General features: G+C 37.1%; 1 protein-coding gene across 1 annotated transcript in view; it reads left to right on the forward strand.

Moving 5' to 3' along the window:
- Window positions 1-22,391, forward strand: part of DHX40 (DEAH-box helicase 40) — a 50,453-nt gene that overhangs the window by 22,429 nt on the left and 5,633 nt on the right. Inside the window, exons 11-16 of the mRNA XM_049637784.1 lie at window positions 1,596-1,676; window positions 2,620-2,777; window positions 16,309-16,423; window positions 17,507-17,615; window positions 18,323-18,417; window positions 21,958-22,027. Of these exons, the coding sequence (XP_049493741.1) occupies window positions 1,596-1,676; window positions 2,620-2,777; window positions 16,309-16,423; window positions 17,507-17,615; window positions 18,323-18,417; window positions 21,958-22,027 (628 nt within the window). The remainder of the gene's footprint in view (window positions 1-1,595; window positions 1,677-2,619; window positions 2,778-16,308; window positions 16,424-17,506; window positions 17,616-18,322; window positions 18,418-21,957; window positions 22,028-22,391) is intronic.

Consider the following 22,391-nt stretch of genomic DNA (forward strand, 5'->3'; position numbering starts at 1 on the left):
TCTGAAAGGTTACATCTTATATCCTGTGTTTTGGTTGTACATTAAGGAAATTCATGTGGAAAAGATCTAAAATGATCAGATCACCACAACTCAATATGAGCTTGCAATTATTAATTCTGTTTAGAAAACAAGAAAAAATTTCTGCTGGCGTAGACTTTGGTTATGTTAATAGACTGCAAAGTTCAAATGACTGGAATTATAGCATTCCTGTTCTGTGTTGGTCGCTCTACCTTTGGAGTTCAGTTTTGGATATTACCACATTTTATGAGGAGTTTGACAAACTAGAGTGTTTCTAAAAGATAGTAATTAGGTATAGTGGGTCTCTTGGAAAGCAAATAATACAAGGAGTGCTTGACAGAATTGGTAATTGGTATAATCAAGGGAGAAAAATAATGGTAGTTTTTACAAATCTGAAAGGGCTCTTCTACAGAAGAAACAGATGACTGGTTTGGTACTGCTCTAGGACAGGGGTCGAAAACTATGGTCCAGGCTCACTGGCTGTTTTTGTAAAGAAAGTTTTATTGGAACACAGCCATGTCTGTTCATTCATGTATGGCTGCTTTCACTACAATAGCAGAATTGAATAATTGTGACAGAGACCATATGGCCTGCAGAACCTAAAATATTTACTATCTGGCCTTTTACAGAAAGTGTTTGCCGACTCTTGCTCTAGAAGATGCCAGGACTTGTTGGTACAAGTTGTAGGAAAACTGACTGTAGAACAGTCTACAAGATTTTTGTTTATTTGTTTTTAAATAGAGCTGTGAATCCTGGAATGGACTTTTGTGTAAGGTATTGGACCTTTTGTCCTTTGTTGGACCTTTTTCAAGGTGAGAAATTGGAGTAGATGATTTACCATCTCAAGACTTATAGTGGAAAAAGTAATCTAGTGCAGATAGCATTAAGCAATTATTGTTCTAATTAAAACAAACAAATGTATATATGTAATACATATATTCATGTTTGGTTATATGCCACCCTTGTGAATGTGATTGTCTTATGTTCATTAATGGTATTGTGGTTATGTAAGAGATTGTCTTTTATTTTCAGAGGATGCATGCTGAAGTATTTTGGGAGTGAATTGGCATTGTATTTGCAACTTGTTTTCAGATAGTTCAGGAGAAAATAAGAATATACACACAGCAAATATAGTAAAATTAATCAAATATATTTACCATTTTATTAAAAAACATGTTCAAGTGCTCTTAAACAACTTGTAATGTTTGGCCACTTTCAATTAATTTTCTCCACTGTTTTATAAAACTGTAATAAAAATTGTGGGCTAAAGAACAGAGTAGATTTGACATTGACTATGAAGAATGGGGCAGGGTTAAGATAAACAGAGAAGAATGGTGAGTGTTCCAGCTAAGGGGGAATCAAAAAGAAGTGTTTCTTGAATTTAAAGGAAGAGTGTGATTCAGAAAAAATAATTTCCTCTGCTGAATCTGGTTATGATCATAGAATGCTTAGGAAAAAGAAAGAGAGCTTGAAAAATAGGAGAAGTAAAACCTTATAAAGAAATTTTCGAGTCTGTATGAAATCTTAATCATGGTCAGGGAATGGAATCTTATTTCATATCTCATTTAAACACACAGGTTTCCCTATTTGGATCCACCTAATGAGAGGCTTATTTTGGAAGCTCTTAAACAACTTTACCAGTGTGATGCTATTGACAGGTAAAACAACAACAACAACAAAAATTAAACCACAGCAGATGTTAATCTCTTTCTGTTTTATTTTATTTTATTTTATTTTATCTTAATTTTTAATTTTTATTTTAAGTAAACTCTGTGCCACATATGGAGCTCAAACAACCCCATGATTAAGAGTCATACGCTCTATTGACTGAGCCAGCCAGGCACTGCAATCTCCTTTTAAAATAGGGTTCCTAATAGTTTCTTTTATCAGCAGAAAATGATTTGTTTGAATTGAATGGATTGTTTTACCTGAAATTAAATTAGAATTTTCCCTCAGTTTTTCTTTGCCACAATTCTGAATTTAAAAATTATATGATAAAGGTCTCTGGGTGGTTCAGTCGGTTAAGCATCTGATTCTTGATCTCAGCTCAGGTCTTGATCTCAGGGTTGTGAGTTCAAGTCCCTTGCTGGGCTGTATGCAGGGTGTGAAGCCTACTTAAATAAACAAATGAATAAAAATTTTATGATAAAATTATGTTTATATTTAGTATTATTTAACAGGTAATTTTTGAGTGTCATTTCAGTGCCAGGCATTAATCTGGGTATATCAAAATAATAACAGAGCCAGAGTCCTTGTTCTCATGATTGTGTAACGGGGAAATTTTTGGTAATTATCATTCTCTCATTTCTTTAAGGACATCATCCTCTATGCCTCTGTACCGATTTGTATGGTCTTTTACCATACTACTTTATTCTGTCTCATTGTTTAGTTTTTTGGATGTATTGGCCTTCCAAAGCAGGGAATTTATCATCTTTATGTTTCTTTTATCAATGACCAGTGTATCATATTTCTTGTATTGAATTGAATTTCTGGAGTTGATTTAAGGTAATATAAATTATATCTGATTTATTCTGAATGATGAACATTTCATTTGTACTCTCCCAAGGTAGAAAGACTTAAGAACCTTTTCTTTCTATTAAGGAGTGGCCATGTGACCAGATTGGGTTTGTCTATGGTGGAATTTCCTCTCCCTCCACATCTGACATGTGCAGTAATCAAGGCTGCTTCTCTAGATTGTGAAGATCTACTACTTCCAATAGCAGCAATGTTGTCTGTGGAAAATGTCTTCATTAGACCTGGTAAGAAGTTTATTGGTGAGTTTTTAAAAAATTAATGGGCTTTATTTTTTAGACCAGTTTTAGGTTTACAGAAAAATTAAGGGTAAGTAGAGACATTTTCCTCATTATTAACATCTTTCATTAGTGTGGTACATTTGTTATTGATGAACCAGTATTGATACATTATCATTAACTAAAAGGATCACTGTATTGTATATTCTTTGAGTTTTGACAAATCTGTAATGACACATTTCCACCATTACAATAATATACTAACTGATTTTACTGCCCTAAATATCTCTTGTGTTCCACCTGTTCATCCCTACATACCTTACCCCAAACTCTCGCAATCCCTGATCTTTTTACATCTCCATAGTTTTGCCTTTTCCAGAATGCCAGGTAGTTGGAATCATACAGTACGAAGCCTTTTCAGACTGTCTTCTGTAGCTTAGCAATGTGCATTTAAGGTTCCTTGTCTTTTTGTGGCATAATAGCTCATTTCTTTGTTGCTGAGCAATGTTCCATTTTATGGAATTTATCTTTTCACGTGTTGAAGGACATCTTGGTGGCTTTTAAGTTTTGGCAGTTATGAACAAAGCTGCTGTAAATGTCCATGCGCAGGTTTTTGTGTTGACATTGGATTTCAATTCACTGCTGAGTTATAGTATAATAATATGTTTATATCTGTAAGAAACTGCTAAACTCTCTTCCAAAGTGTCTGTACCGTTTTGTATTCTGACCAGCCATGAGTCTGAGAATTGCTCTTTCTTCACATCCTCACCAGCATATGGTGTTGTCAGTGTTTTGGATTTTGGCCATTCTAATAGGTGTGTAGTGATATCTTGTTATTTTTTTAATTTTTTTAAATTAAAAAAAAATTTTTTTTAATGTTTATTTATTTTTGAGAGAGAGAGAGACAGAGCATGAGCAGGGGAGGAGCAGAGAGAGAGGGAGACACAGAATCTGAAACAGGCTCCAGGCTCTGAGCTGTCAGCACAGAGCCCGATGCGGGGCTCGAACTCACAAACTGAGATCATGACCTGAGCTGAAGCCAGACGCTCAACCGACTGAGCTACCCAGGCGCCCCTGTATCTTGTTATTTTAACTTGGAGATCCCTGATGACATATGATGCTAACCATCTTTTTATATGCTTATTTGCCATTTGTATCTTTTTGGTGAGGTATCCATTTAGATTTTTAAATTTTATTTTTAAGTAATTCACTTTGGCTCAGTAATTTGACCTGAGCCAAAGTGGGACGCTTAACCAACTGAGCCACCCAAGCGCCACCAACCCCCTCAGGTCTTTTTAAATCAGGTTGTTTATTTTCTTATTGTTGAGTTTTAAGAGTTCTTGGTATATTTTGGAAAACAGTCCTTTATCAGGTATATCTTTTGCAACTATTTTCTCCCATTCTGTGGTTTTTCCTCTCATTCTTTTGACATGGTCTTTCACAGAGCAGAAGCTTTTAATTTTAATGAAGTCCAGTTTTCATTTACTTCTTTCATGGGTCATGCCTTTGCTGTTACATTTGAAAAGTCATCACTATACTCAATGTCCTTTAGATTTCCTCCTATGTTATCTTCTAGGAATTGGATATCCATTTGTTCCAGCCCCATTTTTCAAAAGGCTATCCTTTTTCCATTGAAAAGCTTTTCCCCCTTGTCAAAGATCATTTAACTGTACTTGTGTGGGTATATTTCTGGGCCCCGTATTCTGTTCCATTCATCTCTTTTTCTATTCTGTCAATACCACACTGTCTTGATTATTAGAGCTTTATAGTAACTCTTAAAGTTGGATAGGGTCAGTTCTTGGCCTTTGCTCCTCCCCTTCAACACTGGGTCTTTTCCCTTCCTACATAAACTTTACAGCCAGTTTGTTGATATCCATAACATAAGTTGCTGGGACTTTATTTGGAATTATGTTGAATCTATACATCAGGTTGGAAAGAACCGACATCTTGACAGTATTGAGCCTGTTTATCCATGTACATGAAGTATCTCTCCATTTATTTATATTCTCCAATAATTCACTGGGCGGTTTTTATTACCATATATTTAGCTCTATGAGACATGAAACTGAGGATAAACGAATTTTACATTTTGTTATCCTTTAACTTAGTTGTTTGAAATAGAGAGTTATAATGTTCTTGGCTGAGAGTCCTTTCACTGGTAAAGAAAGATAGTATGGTGGACCTTTGCCCTGTTATAGTACATTAGTAATACATTAACTTTTCTTCCCCCTAGAAACAAAAGAAATCGAAGTTCAGCCCTTGTACTCTAAGAGAATTGTTTTGAAGTTTCCATGCCTTTAAACTTCTGCTTATTTCCTTTCTTGGTGTGGGACACAACTTACTTCATCCCATGTCAGCTTTACTTTCTTCTAATGGGGGGAAATCACAATTTATTTTCAAATTTAAACGTTTATTTATTATTAAGAGACAGAGACAGAGCATGAGCATGGCAGGGGCAGAGAGAGGGGGAGACACAGAATCCGAAGCAGGCTCCAGGCTCTGAGCCCGACGCGGGGTTCGAACCCACAAACCACGAGAGATCATGACCTGAGCCGAAGTCGGACGCTCAACCGACTGAGCCACCCAGGCACCACCAATTTTTTTTTTAATGTTTATTTTTGAGAGACAGAGCATGAGCTGGGGAGGGGCAGAGAGAGAGACCCAGAATCTGAAGCAGACTTCAGCTCTGAGCTGTCAGCACAGAGTCAGATGTGGGGCTCGAACCCATGAGCCATGAGTTCATGACCTGAGCCGAAGTCAGACATTTAACCAACTGACCCACCTAGGCGCCCCTCAAAGGAATTTCTGAGTAGACAGTATATCTTGCCTACAGCCTAGACTAACAATAGTGTGTACTATCATCCTGGTGTTACCCCTTTATAGACTGTGAGCGTTTGGTCCAGATTGGTTTGTTATTGCCAAGATTGTAATGGAGGATATATTTTTCTATAAAAATACTCTGGTTTAATCAGTGTGCTGCCTCTCCCAAGTAGATTGTAGTCTTAAGTGTCAGAATTTTGGTTCTAGTAATACCACTAGCTACAGTAGTTTTTTTCTGGTAAATACCATATGTAATAAATAAGGTTGGGTTGTGGGTTGGTGGATGGGTGAAATTAGTAAAGGGAACTAAGAGAAATGAACTTGTAGTTACCAAATAAATAAGTCATGGAGATGAAAAGTACAGCATAGGGAAAATAGTCAATAATACTCTAATAATGTTTTGTAGTAACTACACTTACATTGAGTATTATATAAAATTGTCGAATCGCTATATTGTACACCTGAACCTAATATAACATTGTATGTCAACTATCCTTTAATAACAAACTTAAAAAATAAGTAAATAAATAAATAAGTTTGGCTATTTTTCAAAGCTAAAAATACTCCTAAAAACTATTGCAGGAGTATTGAAGTAGGAGTCAAGAGATCAGAGTTCTAACTTGACTCCACTGCAGTCTAATTATCTATTGGCCTAGTTTTTCTGGACTTCATTTTTCATTTGTGAAACCGGGGAATTAGATTAGATTAGGGTGATCCAGTCTAAGGCCAGAAAAAGGAATTGCTTTTCCTCATTGGAATATTTAAATAGATAATACCAGTCTCGTGTTAGCTCTTTTTTATTACCTTTTTTATTGTAATACAATTTCAAATTTACAGAGATGTTGAAAGAATAGTAGAGGAATTCCTTTATACCTTTTACCTAGTTTTAGCAGTTTTTAACATTTTGCTGCATTTGCTTTATTATTCTTTTTCTCTTTCTCTCTTGATATACATATATGCATTTTCTTTCTTTCTTGTTTGAATCATTTGGGAACATTGCTCTCTCTTACCACAAAATATTTATATATATGTATATGTTTACTAAGAATAAAGGCAATCTCTTATTTAACCATAGAACATTTATCAAAAATAGGAAATTTAACAGTGATATAATACTGTTATCTAGTCCAGAGTCCATATTCAAATTGTCCATTTTCCCTAGAATATACAAAAGTAGTTTTAAAATTCCTTAGGTATACCATTCTTTGTTTACAGTTTTTGTGTTGTTTTTTTTTAATGTTTGTTTATTTTGAGAGAGAGAGAGAGAGAGAGAGAGAGACAGCATGAGTGGGGCAGGGACAGAGAGAGAGGGAGACAGAGAATCCCAAGCAGGCTCTGCAGTGGGGCTCGAACTCTCGAGTTGTGAGATCATGACCTGAATTGAAACCAAGAGTCAGATGCTTAACCGACTAAGCTACCCAGGTGCCCCTACAGTTTTTGGGTTTTTTTTAAGGTAAAGTTCATATGTAGTGAAACATAAATCTTACGTGTATAATTCAATTAATTTTTCAAAGTGCACATACCATATAACCCACACCCCTGTCAAGATATGGAACAGTTGTATCACTCCAGAAAACTTCCTCAATGCCCCTTCCCAGTCAGATGCTACCCTACCTTCCCTCAGTGAGTCATTCCTCTATCTTTTTTTTTTTTTTTTTTAGATTTGGCTTTTGTAAAACTTTGTATAAATAGAATTATACAATATGTACTTTTCTGTGTTTGGCTTCTTTTGGTCAGCATCATGCATGTGAGATTCATCCATGTATTTAATCAGTGCTTTGTTCTTTTTATTGAGTAGTAATTCCACTGTATGAACATATTACAATTAGTTTTTATCTATTACCCTATTGATAGACATTTGAATTGTTTCTTATTTGGTGCTGTTTATAAATAGAACTGTTTTGAACATTCCTCTGCAGGTCTTTTGTAGATGTATATTTTTATTTCTCTTAGGTAACTACCTAGGAACAAATTGCTGCATTATTGAGTAGGTGTGTGTTTAACTTTAAGAATTACTGGAGTGGCACCTGGGTGGCTCAGTTGATTAAGCATCCGACTTTGGCTCAGGTCATGATCTCACAGTTTGTGGGTTTGAGCCCTGCATCCGGCTCTGTGCTGACAGCTCGGAGCCTGGAGCCTGCTTTGGGTTCTGTGTTTCCCTCTCTCTCTGTTCCTCCCCTGCACGCTTGTTCTCTCTTTCTCTTTCTCTCAAAAATAAATAAAACATTTAAAAAAATTATAAAAAAAGAAAAAAGAAATTGCTGGGGCACCTGGGTGGCTCAGTTGGTTTAAGTGTCTCTCTCTTTTTTTTTTTTTTAAATGTTTATTTATTTTTGAGATAGGGACATAGTGCGAGTAGGGGAGGAGCAGAGAGAGGGGGAGACACAGAATCTGAAGCAGGCTCTGGGCTCTGAGCTGTCAGCACAGAGCCTGATGCGGGGCTCAAACTCATGAACCATGAGATCATGACCTAAGTCGAAGTTCGATGTTTAACGGACTGAGCCACCCAGGTGCCCCTAGGAATCCGACTCTTAATCTCAGTTCAGGTCCTGATCTCAGGGTTGTGAATTCAAGCTCTAGGTTTGCTCCATGGAAACAAAAACAAACAAAATTGCCAACCCTTTTCCCAAAATGGCTATACCATTTTAAAATTCCATCAGCAATGATAGTGCAATTTGCACCACATGTCTTCCTCAATGTTTGATATTGCCACTTTATTTTTTACATTCTATTATGTATTGGTGATCCTTATGGTTTAATTTGCATTTTCTTGGTAACTAATATTTTTGAGCACTTAATCATGATTGTTGGCCATTTATCTGTCTTCCTCTGTGAATTATCTGTTAACATCTTTTATCCATGTTGTAATTTATAAAAAGATTTTGGGATCGCCTGGGTGGCTCAGTCGGTTAAGCATCTGACTTCAGCTCGGGTCATGATATCACAGTTTGTGAGTTCACCATTGGGCTCTGCTGATGGTGTGGAGTCTGCTTGGGATGCTTTCTCTCTCCCTCTCTCGCTGGTTCTTCTGTGCTCCCTATCTCCTCAAAATAAATAAATAAATTTAAAAATTATTTTTGGAATCTGAGAGTTTTTAACTTACTCTGGATACAAGTTATTTGGTATGTATGAATTGCACATAGTTTTTCCCAGTCGGTGGGTTTTCTGTTTGCTTTCTGAACAGTATGTTTTGATGAGGGAGCTTTTGAATTTTGTTAAAGTTTAATATATCAATTACTATATTTTTGTAGTTATTGCTTTCTGAATGCTAAGAGATCTGGAAAAAAACTGGAAAAGCTTTACAGTTTTTAGCTTTTAACTTTAGTACAGTGATCCATCTGAAATTAAGTTTTATATATGGCATGAGGTAGAGGTCTAGGTTACTTTTTTTCTCTGTGAATATCCACTTACTCTAGCACGTTTACTGAGAAGATTTCTTTCCCCCATTGAACTGCGTTGGCACCTTTGTGGAAAATCTATGGACTGTATATATATGAGCCTATTTCTGGACTTTATTTTATTCCATTGATTTGTCTGTCCTTATGTCAGTGCCACCTTGTATTGACTACATAGCTTTATGATACATTTTGAAATCAGGTATTACAAGTCTTTCGACACTGTGTTTCTTTTTTGATACCACTGTGGTTATTCTATATTCCTTGTATTTCTGTATAAACTTTAGAATCAATGTATCAGCTTTTTCAAGAAAAGCGTGCTAGAATTTTGATAGGGATTATGTTGAACTCTTTATTCTTCTGCTTAACATGTCTTTCCTGTGGGGATTATAATATACATCTTTAATCACAGTTTACTCAATGAATATTGCTTCGTGTGAAATGTAGGAAACCTTGCAACAATTTAGTTCCATTTACTCCTCCATGGTGTGTGCAATTGTTGTCATATATATTAAAACATAGGAAGTTTTAAAGGAAATATTGTAATACTGTATTTGGGGTTTGTAATATACATAAACAAGAAAGGATGAAAAATTAAGTCTATTCCAGAACTGGATGTAGAAGTCCAGGTATTGGTTTTAAAATTTTTATTTCTAATCTTCTGTCTTAGAAGATTGTTGACTCAAGTTCTTAGCTTTTTAGGTTTTTCAGGTCTTAAATTTTAACTATGTGTGTGTGTGGTTTTTTGTTTTGTTTTGTTTTTAATCAAGTCCTTAAGTTCGTTTTTGGTATCTCAAAGGCCTTTATTTGGGACCTACACTTTAGCAAAACATTATTTGAAAGTGAATTATATTTGTAGGCACTCAAGGAAATGAGAGACTTCCCTTTGTGATCCTAATACTCGGTCTTAGATATCTGTGGACATAAATCTAACTCTTTAGACTATTCAGAGATTATAACCAATAAGAATATGTCTTAGAGTCTGTGCTTTGATTTGGTACTATATTTTTTATTAAGTCTTGCCTTTGTGAAGCGCTTGATGTTGGTCATGTAAATGGATATGAAACATGAATGACCCTGAAAGTACTAAGGTATCTCAGAGATTTATCAGTGTTTCTAAATTCCACAGAATGAAAATATAGCTATAAAGCAGTGACCTTTTCTATTGTTATGTCAGACACAGGATTGAGGTTTTTTCCCCATAAATACTGACCTACGCCTCTTTTTTCAAAAATAGGGGCGCCTGGGTGGCTCAGTCAGTTGAGCATCCAGCTCTTGGTTTTCACTTGGGTCATGATCTTGCAGTTTGTGGGTTCGAGCCCTACATTGGGCTCCATGCTGGCAGCACAGAGCCCTCTATCTCTGCCCCTACTCCCCGCACATACACTCTCTCTCTCAAAATAGATAAATTTAAAAAATAGATAATACATATACATGAGTTGTTATTGTCAAATATATTTCTATGTTATAGGCCCAACAACACAATTTTTTTTAAGTTTATTTACACAGGGCTCAAACATATGAAATCGTGAGATTCTGACCTGCACTGAAACTAAAAGTCTGGTGCTTAACCGATGGAACTACCCAGGCGCCCCCAAACAACACAATTTTATAGATAATGTTTCATGCAATTTCTTTTTAAATCACATAAGGGGATATGATAAAAGAAATAATTATATTCTCTTTTTTACATACCTACATACTTAATCAATGCTCTTTTTCAGTGTCATTCAAATTATTGTCTAATGTCACTTCCTTTCAGTCTGATTACCTTCCTTTATTATTTCCAGTAAGTCAGGTATTACCACAATGTATTCTTTCAGGTTTTGCTATCTGGGAATGTTTTTATTTTGCCTTCATTTTGAAAGATTGTTTTACTGGATGTAGGATTCTTAGTTGACAGTTTCTTTCAACACTATGAATATATCAACCCACAGTCTTCCAGCATCTATCACTTCTAATGAGAAGTCCTTTGTTAATTTTATTGGCTTTCTCTTGTGTATAATAAGTCATTTTTCTTTAGCTATTCTCAGTATTTTGGCTATTATGTGTTGATGGATCTTTTTTCTTTTATCCTACTTGGAGTTCGTTACTGTTCCTCAGTGTGTAGATTAATGTTTTTCATCAGATTTTGGAATTTTTCTACCATCATTTCATTAACTTTTTTTCTGCCTCTTTCTCTTCTTTCCTTCTGACAGTCCATTATACATCATTTCTCTGAGACTGCTCATCTTTCATCATTCTTTTTTTCTCTGTTCTTTGGTTTGCATACTCTCTCTTGATGTATATTTTGCTGATTCTTCTGCCAGCCCTCGCTGCTATTGAGAGTCAGCTACTCAGCTACTAGTTGGTTGGAGGTTGTACTTAAGACTTAAGCTAGTGATGTTTTTACCCTTTACTTTTGGATCTGTGTTGTGTGGTCTGGAGACTGTTTTCATAGTTCAGAGAGTTAATGAGTTTCTCCTGTGTTCAGCCATAGACCAGAGGTGCAGATGTTGCCTTTCCTTTTGCTTCTCAGAAGGTGAAACCTTGGGCATCTACATAGTCTTTTAGAATATCAGGACAACAATGGGTTTAGTAGGTTCTCTGATTTTTCTGTTAAGATTTGGCCTATCTGCCTAATTTTTTGTTAGTCTGCCTCAAATGGTAACAGATTAAGCTATTAGTCTCCACTGATTGCTTGCTGATTGCTCTGTTTTTGACAGTGTTCTTGGGGCATAAATTGCTCCAAAGTCTAGTCCAGATAAAGTTACCCCTCCACCTTGGCAGGGACAAATTATTGCTGGTTTTTAACAGTGCTTATCTCCATCCTCTCCTGGGAAGAACCTCTGTGCTGTGGAGCAGGAGCTGGGAGTAGATTGGGAATCTACTATTCACTGGCTGCCCCACCAGGATCCTCTCTATAGAGCAGAAGCTTGAAATGAGAGGTGGTGGGAACTGTTGCTTCACTTACCACCTCTGCCCAGTATACATCTTCTTCAGCACAAAGCTTGGTGAGATGGCCTCTGCAGATATTTACCAGCTGCCAAAAAACCCCAACAACCCAGAAACCTGGAATAGCTCTAGAAAACTGGGAGTAGTGGGAGCTACCACTCAGCTGTCGTGCTCACTAGGCCAGCTTTTCTGCGTTACAGAGCTGTAAGGGAATGGAAAGCTGTGATGCTCTGTCATTAGCTGTCCCCCCATTCATTAGCTATTTGCACCTGATCCTCCTTACAGAGTAGGAGCTGGAGGTGAGGAAAAGGGTGCCGCTTTCAGGCTGCTAAGCCCTCTTCCACACACAAAACTATGGGGGGTTGAGTGTAGTTCCTACTCAGATGTGATGCTGCCTACTGTTCTCACTGAATTCCATAGATTCAGTCAATCTCCAGAGACCTTGAATGATTGTCTTTGGTAATTTTGACTAGTTTAACAAATGTCTATCTGGAAGAGAGGTTTCACCTAACTCCTCAAACTATTCCCCATACATGTATATAGTTAAAAATTCAAACACTACACAAAGTATTAAATGAAAAGTAAGTTCTTCTCTCTTAAACATGTCCTTAGGTCTGATTCCTAGAGGCAACAATTGCTACCAGTTTTTTATTCATACGTAGATACTATGGCTTATATATAAATATACACCTAATTTTTAAACCTGGATCATGAAGAACTTTAGCTGCTGCAAAATGTAGCTTCAGCTTTTGAGATGGTGACTTGGTGAGATCTTGTTATACCCAAAACGTGTATTGGCTTTCCAGCTGCATTTGTAGTCTTTATAAGTTAAGCAGTACTTTCTGGCTTGGGTCTTTATAGATCATCTAATTTGGTTTACTGTATCCTTACTGGTAAAACTGGGTAGTATTCTCAGATCTAACATTAAACAGAGATTATAAACATCAAAATGATCATACTGTCAGCATTTTTAGTAATCTCTCTTTTGCTGTAGTGAACTGTATACAATGTCTCCTAGTATAGGGACTACTTTAGAAGTCAGACAATGGAGTGAGGGCTGTTAAATATTTTCTAGGTTTTTTTTTTTTTTTAAACCACCTAAAGGCATTGCCTTAAAATGGAACAAATTTAAAATAACAACACTGGGTAGGTTCTAAATCTTTCATTTTAACTGTGATATTTTTAGAAATAAAGGGTATTTTATGTGTATGGGACACTCATTGTTTTATTCTTCTGCTTCAGCTCTGAGGACTGTTATTATTATTGATATCCTCTGTGAAATAGTTTTGCTTTCTGATTGATTGCTATATAGAAAGTATTAAATTATTTTCCCAAATGGAAAGGTTCAGCTGATATAACCTTGTTTTGCTGCTTCACCTTCTTACAGTTCTTGCCTCAGTAATATCTGCCTATTTGCATGAGATAAAACTGATAATAGAATTTCATCTGGGGAAAGATAATAAATTAAAGACAATGACAAGCCTACTGGAAAGTAATTAAAGATGGCTAGTCAAACTTTTGTTTAGTTAGAGGATAAGCTTGCTGAGATTGTAGGAACTGTGTATGATATGGATTGTGACTTTCCTGTACATATCCGGAATTTACTATGGGACTTCTGCGTGTTTTAATTTTAATTAGTCTATTTTGGGGGGAGAGTCAGGGAAAAGGAACAAAAAAATGTTTCTATTCTCTTGACTTTGAGAATAATGAAGGAAAGAGACAGAGACATAGAGAAGGTAGCAATGTGGGATGGACAACCAGGGAAGTGATATGCTCTCTACATTTTTAAAAATGTGAGTGAGCAAGCCACCGCTCTAAACAGCAGGGATCCAACATTAACCACACAGAGTTAATCTTCACAGAATATGAGCTGAGCTTAAAATTTTAATCTACACTAAAATTTGTTGCAGTTATTCTGACATTTTAATAAGAGATAGTAAGCCACCTGTGTAAATTGTGCTAGTAGGTATTACAGCCAAATTGAATGGTCAGCTAGAGGCAGAGAAAGGAAGAACTGAGCCCAGACAAGAAGTGTCTCTGAAGGTTCATACCCCAGGAGTCCAAGGCACTCTACAATTCTATAGCAGGAAACACAATTCATTGATCCAGGAGCTCCTGTCTGATAGATAGGCTTGTCTCCTAGTGCTGGGAGCCAGGTCAGGGTGATGCTTGAGTCTAGGGCAATTTGACTTTTGTCATAATACCTTTAGGGCAATGGTGATTCAGTGCTTGAAATTAAATGTTTTGGCTTAAAAGTCAATTTCCCTGAGTGGTTCAGGAGATGGGAACTGTATTTTCACCTTGGCAGGGCTGTTTGTATGGCCTGTAATCATATTCTCTCTCCTCTTGTCTCTAACTGCTTCCTTTAGTTGTCACCTAGGTAACAAAGGTCAAAGCTACTTAAAGCCTGGGATGAAAGACTTTTTATCTTCATGGGTGTTTTCTTTAATCAGATTCCCTTCCTCCTAAGACCAGGATCTGCTGCTTTGCAGATTCACTTCATAGTCTATATAAGTACTTCTCTCTAATACCAGGGAACATGGTGCCTATGCTAAATCTAGTTGTGATGGGTTTACTGAAGGAGAACAAACTGTAGTACGATGTGGTACAATGAATGAAGGAGCCCTAGGAAATTTTGAAAAAAAAAAAAAAAAAAAAGTGGTACTCTGAAAGAAATTTAGCTTGGGCAAAGTGGTATGTAGGGAACTTGGGCAATCAGAGAGCATATCAATCCTGAGTGGGATAGGGTCATTGTCAGTAAGAGATAAATCTCAAAAACAAATGTTGAGCAAAAGAAATCAGACACATGAAGTACATTTATACAAAATTTATACAAAAGCCTTCTGTGGGGTCAGAAGTCAGAACATGGTTTGTGGAAGAGAATAGGTAGTTATTGGAAGGAGAGCAAAAAGAGGGCTTCTGGATGTTAGTAATATTCTGTTTATTGATTTGGGTATTGGGTACATTGGTCTATTATGTTTATTAACATTGAGCTGTACAGTTGTGATCTGGTAGTTTTCTGCATGCATGTTTTACTTCAATATAAAGTTAAAAAAAACAAAAGGCTCGTAGTAGTTCAGTTCTGCTTATATGATGGTCTAATTGCCCATAAATAGGAACTGGATAAATAGGGACTGGTTAAATTGTGTTCCTCAAATGTTCTTATATCCCTGGGGAGTACAATGTAGCTATTCTGAGAATGAATAATTCTACTTGTACTGATATGAAGCCCGTTATTAAATGAAGTTTCAAAACATATAATGGATTTATGTAAAAATAAACCACTGTATTCATTGGCTGGTATACACATAGAAAATAACTTGAACAGGACACCTGGGTGGCTCAGTCGGTTGAGCGTCTAACTTCAGCTCAGGTCATGATCTCATGGTTCATGAGTTCGAGCCCCACATCGGGCTCTCTGCTGTCAGCCTGTCAGTGCAGAGCCGGCTTTGGATCCTCTGTCCCCCTCTCTCTGCCCATCTCCCACTTGCACTCTCCCCAAGATCAATAAATATTAAAAAAAAAAGAAAAAGAAAATATCTTGAAGGACACACATTCATAACAGTGGTTAGCCATGAGGATTGGTTTATGGGTAATGTGACAAAAGTGGGGAATGTTGAACTTTTACATAATTTTTTTACCATGAACATGGGTTACTCTTATGATCAAACTGAACTTAAAAAATAAATTCTAAATACTATTTTAAAGGCAAATGTATTGAGAGAATTAATGTTACTGTTCTGGTTAAATCTCTGAAGTATGGTTAAAAGAAGGAAAGGAGTGGGGTGCCTGGGTGGCTCAGTCAGCTAAGCGTCTGACCTTTGATTTTGGCTCAAGTCATGATCTCATGGTTCTTAAGTTCCAGCCCCAAGTCAGGCTCCATGCTGACAATGCAGGGCCTGCTTAAGATCCTCTCCCTCTCTCTTTTGCCCCTCCCCCACCCCTGTGCGCACAAATTTGTGTGTGCACGTTCGTGCTCTTTCTCAAAATAAATAAACAAAAACTTAAGAAGAGTGGGTGGCTCAGTCAGTTAAGCATCTGACTTCAACTCAGGTCATGATCTCATGGCTTGTGGGTTTGAGCCTTGCGTTGGGCTCTGTGCTGACAGCTCACACTGGAACCTGCTTTGGAGTTTGGTCTCCATCTCTCTCTGCCCCTCCCCCACTCACACTCTCTCTTTTGCAAAAATAAATAAACATTTTAAAAAATTTTAAAAAAAAAGAAGAAAAGAAGTTATGGAAGTAAATAGAGCCCTTCCCCAAGAGTTAATATAGTTCTGTCTTATTCCACTGCAGATGGTGAGGCAGATTCTACTGACCTTGAATAAACAAAATGAATGTAGGCATTTGATGTAAAGTATAACTAAATTGCCTCTCAACTTGTCATTTTAGTTGATCCAGAGTACCAGAAGGAAGCAGAACAAAGACATCGAGAATTGGCAGCTAAAGCTGGAGGATTTAATGACTTTGCAACTTTAGCTGTCATCTTTGAACAGTGCAAATCAAGGTATGTGAAATAGTTCTGTGTACTAGAAAGTGTCAGGTTAAATGTTTTTTAAATGTTTATTTTTGAGAGAGACAGAGCATGAGCGGGGGAGGGACAGAGAGAGAGAGAGAGAGAAACACCGTGTCTGAAGCTGACTCTGGGCTCTGAGCTGTCAGCACTGAACCCGACCTGGGGCTCAAACCTATTAACCGTGGTATCATGACCTGACACAAAGTCGGATGTTTGACTGACTGAGCCGCCCAAGGTGTCCCTAAACTTTTTTTTTTAAGTTTATTTATTTATTTAGTTTTTTGAGAGAGAGAGCAAGCAGGGGAGGGGCAGGGAGAGAGAGAATTGCAAGCAGGCTCTGTCTGTGCTGTCAGGGTAGAGCCCAGTGTGGGGCTGGAACTCATGAACCCTGAGATCATGACCTGGGTCGAAACCAAGAGTTGGAAGCTTAACCGACTGAGCCACCCTGATGCCCCTAGAAAGTGTCAGTTTAAAATATAGCTCCAATATGTATTTACTATGTGACTTTAGACACTAAGGTTCAGTGGGGATACTGTTGACCTTAAGGCATTTTTGTGAACATTAGTGAGATTTATCTATGTTGGGTGACTATTACTAAGTAGGCATTTAGTTTATAATATTAGTTCTCTTCTTTCTTCTCTTCCTAATTCTTTCTTGAAAATGACCTTATTGAATTTTGATTTGCTAGAAGTACCTTAGATGAGAAAATGATTGGATATTTGTTAAACCATATATGTATAAAAAGAAATTAATTTACAAATTATTTTTAATTCACTCAGAGGCATCTACATTAATTTGTTTCCTCAAATTCCTTAAGTGGCTTTCTCAGTAATGGGACAGGTCTCATAAAAGGGCTAACTGATGCTTATTTGTTTTTAGTTTTGTAATAGAAATGAGAATGTTAGACTGCCTTTTTTTTTTTTTTTAAAGTGAACTCTATGTCCAGTATGGGGTTCCAACTCATGACCCTGAGATTAAGAGTCACATGCTCTACTGACTGAACCCGCCAGGTGCACCTGTTAGACTTTCACTTCGAGAGGATATTTTAAAGATACCAGTATTTTTGTTCTGCAGTGGAGCTCCAGCTTCGTGGTGCCAAAAACACTGGATTCATTGGAGATGCTTATTTTCAGCATTTCGTGTTGAAGCTCAACTTCGAGAACTAATCAGGAAGCTTAAACAGGTGATTGCTATAGTGATCTTAAATCAAATTTTGGCAAGATTCTCTGAGTACTGTACCCCAAACTATGCAAATTATGAGGTATTCTGATCTCCGGTTTGTAGGAATAGACCCCATTCCTAACTGTGTGCGTGAGTACCAAGCATTGTTCACTGTTATCCTTTGGGGAAGTTCTTTCCCTGGCCTTGGGTAGTTTCCTCACATTTATATGCTAATTTAGTGCTCAGTTGAACACTGGCAGAGGCCCTCCTGCAGATCTCTGGAGTTCTGTTTCTATCCGAGTTCTCTTCTCTCCTGAACTCTTGGCCTGTGAACTCTAGCCATCTTGGTCTTCCTGGACTCTCAGCTCTGCCTCTTTAGCTCAGGGTGTTCTTCAGGTTCCACTGGGTTTTTCCTTCCCTGACCCTTCATCTAGAATCTCTCTCAAGGTTGACCGTAACCTGGGGCAGTTGTTGGACTTACTTCACTTATTTCCCATACTTCATTTACTTCTCAGAGATCGCTGTCCTTTATTACTTGATATACAGTGTTTTGGAAATCATTATTTCATATAAAACATTTTTTGGTTGTTTCAAGCAGAAGGGTAAATCTAATCCCTCTTACTTCATATGGCCAGAAACAGAAGTCTTTAGAAACATGTAGTTTTCAAAATAAAAGATCATTTCATATTATTCTGTGAGATTACCACTGTATATATATTCTTTCTATAGCAAAGTGATTTCCCAAGAGAGACCTTTGAAGGCCCTAAACATGAAGTACTACGGAGATGTCTTTGTGCAGGCTATTTCAAAAATGTAGCTCGAAGGTAAGCAATAATGAGCTTGAGAAATGGATAAAGAATACTACTGTATTTGGCTACAATGTTGAACTATTTAATATTAAAGATTGGTGGTTTATTTAAGCTCTGTGATTATGATGACATCAATTACAATGACTCTTCATGATTTTCACTTGTGCCGGGGGAACTGCAGTGGTACAGAGTGGGATATTGGAACTTAAGTTTGGTAGGAGGGAATTTGTAGGACAGCTGTCTAGCATGGGATATCGGCACCTAAGTTGAATGACAAGGGTTTTCTTGCAGAGGAGTGAGGCTCTGTGTGGAGTATGAAAGACAAACATGTTGAGCATGGCATCCCTGAGGAAAGATAGGGTGGTGTGGAATGTTAGTAATTGAGCAGGATGGAGAAGGCACTCATATGGGATATGTTTGGTGTTGAGTGTTAGAGTCTGAGTGTAGAGAAGGAGGGCATCTTCTTAGGGAAAGGGGTAACAATGGTGGTGATGGGAGATTCATTATATAGAAAGGAATTAATCACATAATTCAGTGTATTAAGGAATGGTGAAGGGAGTTATAAATACTGAACGGGAGAAAATGAGAATAAACCCTGTGGTGTTGGATTGAAATTTCAGGGTTTTATTGTGAACTTATGGTTTTCAATATAGTTAGATGGATGGATATATACATGTGGGAATGAAAATATATGTTACGGTATATATATGTTATATGTGTTTGTATATGTGTAAATACATACATACAAAAATACCCTAGCTCTCAGATGCACTGGGAGCAGTAACACCGTAATAGCAATAAATATACTCAGTGCCCTTGATCTTGACTTGAAACAGCCATCTGCCACATAAAGGACTTAGAACTGTTTGGAGAAATAGGGGTGGGAAAGTACAAGATGAGCTGAGAACATCTTATTTTGCCAGCAAGCAAGAAGGGATCAATGAAGGTTGAGGCCATGTTAGAAGTACACTGGAGCTAGCTTGAATAGGCTCCAATTGATCAAATATAGGACATATTAAGCATCAGAATAAATAATGATAGTAATAGATTATATAGCCCACTAAATAAAATCTGAAATCATGGGTCTATAGTCATATAAATTACTAAATGAATAAATTAGAAGTTTAATGACAAATGGAATTAGTTGAGCACCTCTCCATAAAATTCTTTTTTTTTTTTTTTTTTTTTTTTTAATTTTTAATGTTTGTTTATTTTTGAGAGAGAGAGAGCAGGGGAGAGGCAGGGAGAGAGAGGGAGACACAGAATCTGAAGCAGGCTCCAGGCTCTGAGCTGTCAGCACAGAGCCCAACATGGGGCTCATTCACGGATGGTGAGATCACAACCTGAGCCAAAGTTGGACACTTAACGGGCTGAGCCACCCAGGCGCCCCTCCACAAAATTCTTAATTACTAAGGGAAAAAGGAAAAAAGTAACTTTTCATGGAGAAGCCTGGCAGATGCTACCCAAATCAAGCCATCAAAGTGAACACCATTAGTAATGAAACAGATTGAAACCATGTTCTTCCTGATAGAATATAATGAAAAACACAGCTTAACATCTGTGATGTTCCTGCCAAAGATGCATTACCTAAATCTAATCATCCTGAAACAGACAAATTCAAATTGAGGGGTGTACAAAAAATTACTATTCAAAAAGCTGTCAAAGGGTGCCTGGGTGGCTAGGGTCGTAAAGCATCCAACTCTTGATTTTAGCTCATGTCATGATCCCAGGGTCATTGGATTGAGCACCGAGTTGGGCTGAGCATGGAGCCTGCTTGGGATTTTTTCTCTCTCTCCTTCTGCCCCTCTCCCCGCTCATGAGCTCTCTCTCTCTTTCAGAAAAAATAAATAGGGGCTCAGTTGATTGAGTGCCTGACTGTTGATTTCGGCTCAGGTCATAATCTCACAGTCATGGGAACAAACCCCAAGTCGGGCTCTGCACTGACAGCACAGAGCCTGTTTGGGATTCTCTATTTGCCCCTTGGCCACGCACATGCTTGCTTTCTCTCTCTCTCTCTCAAAATAAATAAACTTAATAAATAAATAAATAAATAAATAAATAAATAAATAACAAAACAACTGTCAAGATCATGAAGGTCAAAGAAAGACTGCCACAATGAGGTAGACTAAGGGGACATGAAACGTAAAGTTAATACTTGATTCTGAGTTGGATTCTTTTGCTATAAAAGATTTTATTAGGACATCTGGTTAAAACTTCAGTGGGGCCTGAGGATTAGATGTTAGTGATGTATTGGTGTTAATTCCCTGGTTTTGATGGTTGTATTATGGTTATGTAAGAGAATGTCCTTGATTATGGGAAATGCACACTCAGATATTTGGGGATGATGGGGCATAAGGTTGGTAACTAATTCAAATGGTTCAAGTAAAAAAGATTTTTTGGGGGGCACCTGGGTGGCTCAGTCAATTAAGCATCCCACTATTGATTTTGGCTTAGGTCATGATCTCATAGTACATAGGATTGAGCTAGGTGTGGAGCCTGCTTGGAATTCTCTCTCTCTCTCTCTCTCTCTCTCTCTCTCTCTCTCTCTCTCTCTCTCTCTCCCTCTCCCTCTCCCTCTGCCTCTGCCTCTCCCTCTGCCTCTGCCTCTCCCTCTCCCTCTCCCTCTCCCTCTCCCTCTCCCTCTCCTTCTCCTTCTCCTTCTCCCTCTTCCCCCCCTTGCTCCTCCCCTGGTTGTGGGTACTCTGTCTCTCTCAAAAAAAAAAAATGGTTTTTTGTACTGTACAAATATATATATATACATATATATGTATATATATATATATATATACATACACACATATACATATATGTGTGTATATATACATATATGTATATATATATATATATTGCATAGTATATAAACAATTATAATGCAATCTGATCTGGGTTATAATGGGAATGTATATAAAGTATTATAGGAAATCATCTGTGGTGATGGTTGAACTAGGGCTAATATTTTGACAAGTTTTTGGAATAACATTTATGTAAGGAACTGTAGAAGAGGATACAAATTTGAAGTTAAGAACATGAATTACAGAAACGATAGGTGCAAAATTCTAATTATCAGATTTTAGAATAGTGAAAATTATCCCTTTAAAAAGAGATCATCATAGAAAGATTTAAATCAGAAGACCTATGTTTGGAACTTGATTTCACCATACATTAACTCTGTGACCTTTGGAAGGCTAGTTGATTTGTTTCAATCTGTTTTGACCTCTTAATAAAAGTAACTTACTCTCAAAACTCATAGGTTGTTTTGAGGATTTATTACAAAATCATTTTAGAAATGTTAAAGCATAAATATTATCAATATTGTTAACATTAATACCTATTAACAAGAAATGTTTGTGCTTAACTGAAATGACTGTTTAAGATGTATCATTATTTAAGATGGCTTGGTAGAGAAGTTATAGTGACAAGTAAGTTTAAACTTCTGCTTATAAAACTCTTTGTGGTAGAACACATTATTATAATTGTACATTGTTAGACTTAGTGCTCTACTTATTTAATTATTTTAGTGTTCTTATCTTTATCATTTGGTTTTTTGGTTTTTAGATCTGTTGGGAGAACATTTTGCACAATGGATGGGCGTGGAAGCCCAGTCCACATTCATCCTTCCTCAGCAGTAAGTGCCTATTATTATTTTTTAAGTGTCTTATTTTTTAATAAAGGGAAGACATTTGTAAAGGTATGGGAATAAGTAATACACAAATGTTTTCTACTTTTCACTTTGTGGTTATGTTGAGTCCATTTTTTTTTTTAAGTCCATTTATTTATTTGGGGGGTGGGGGTGGAGAGAGAATCCCAAGCAGGCTCCACGCCCAGTGTGGAGCCCCACCTCACAACATTGAGACCACGACCTGAGCCGAAATCAAGAGTCAGCTGTTTAACTGATAAAGCCACCCAGGCACCCCTAGCGTATATCTTTATTACATAAAGCTGTAAAGGCACTGCTTGGCCCATGCCTTCTGTTTGATTGAAAATTATAG

Source organism: Panthera uncia, chromosome E1 (assembly GCF_023721935.1).
Source record: "Panthera uncia isolate 11264 chromosome E1, Puncia_PCG_1.0, whole genome shotgun sequence".
Lineage (NCBI taxonomy): Eukaryota > Metazoa > Chordata > Mammalia > Carnivora > Felidae > Panthera > Panthera uncia.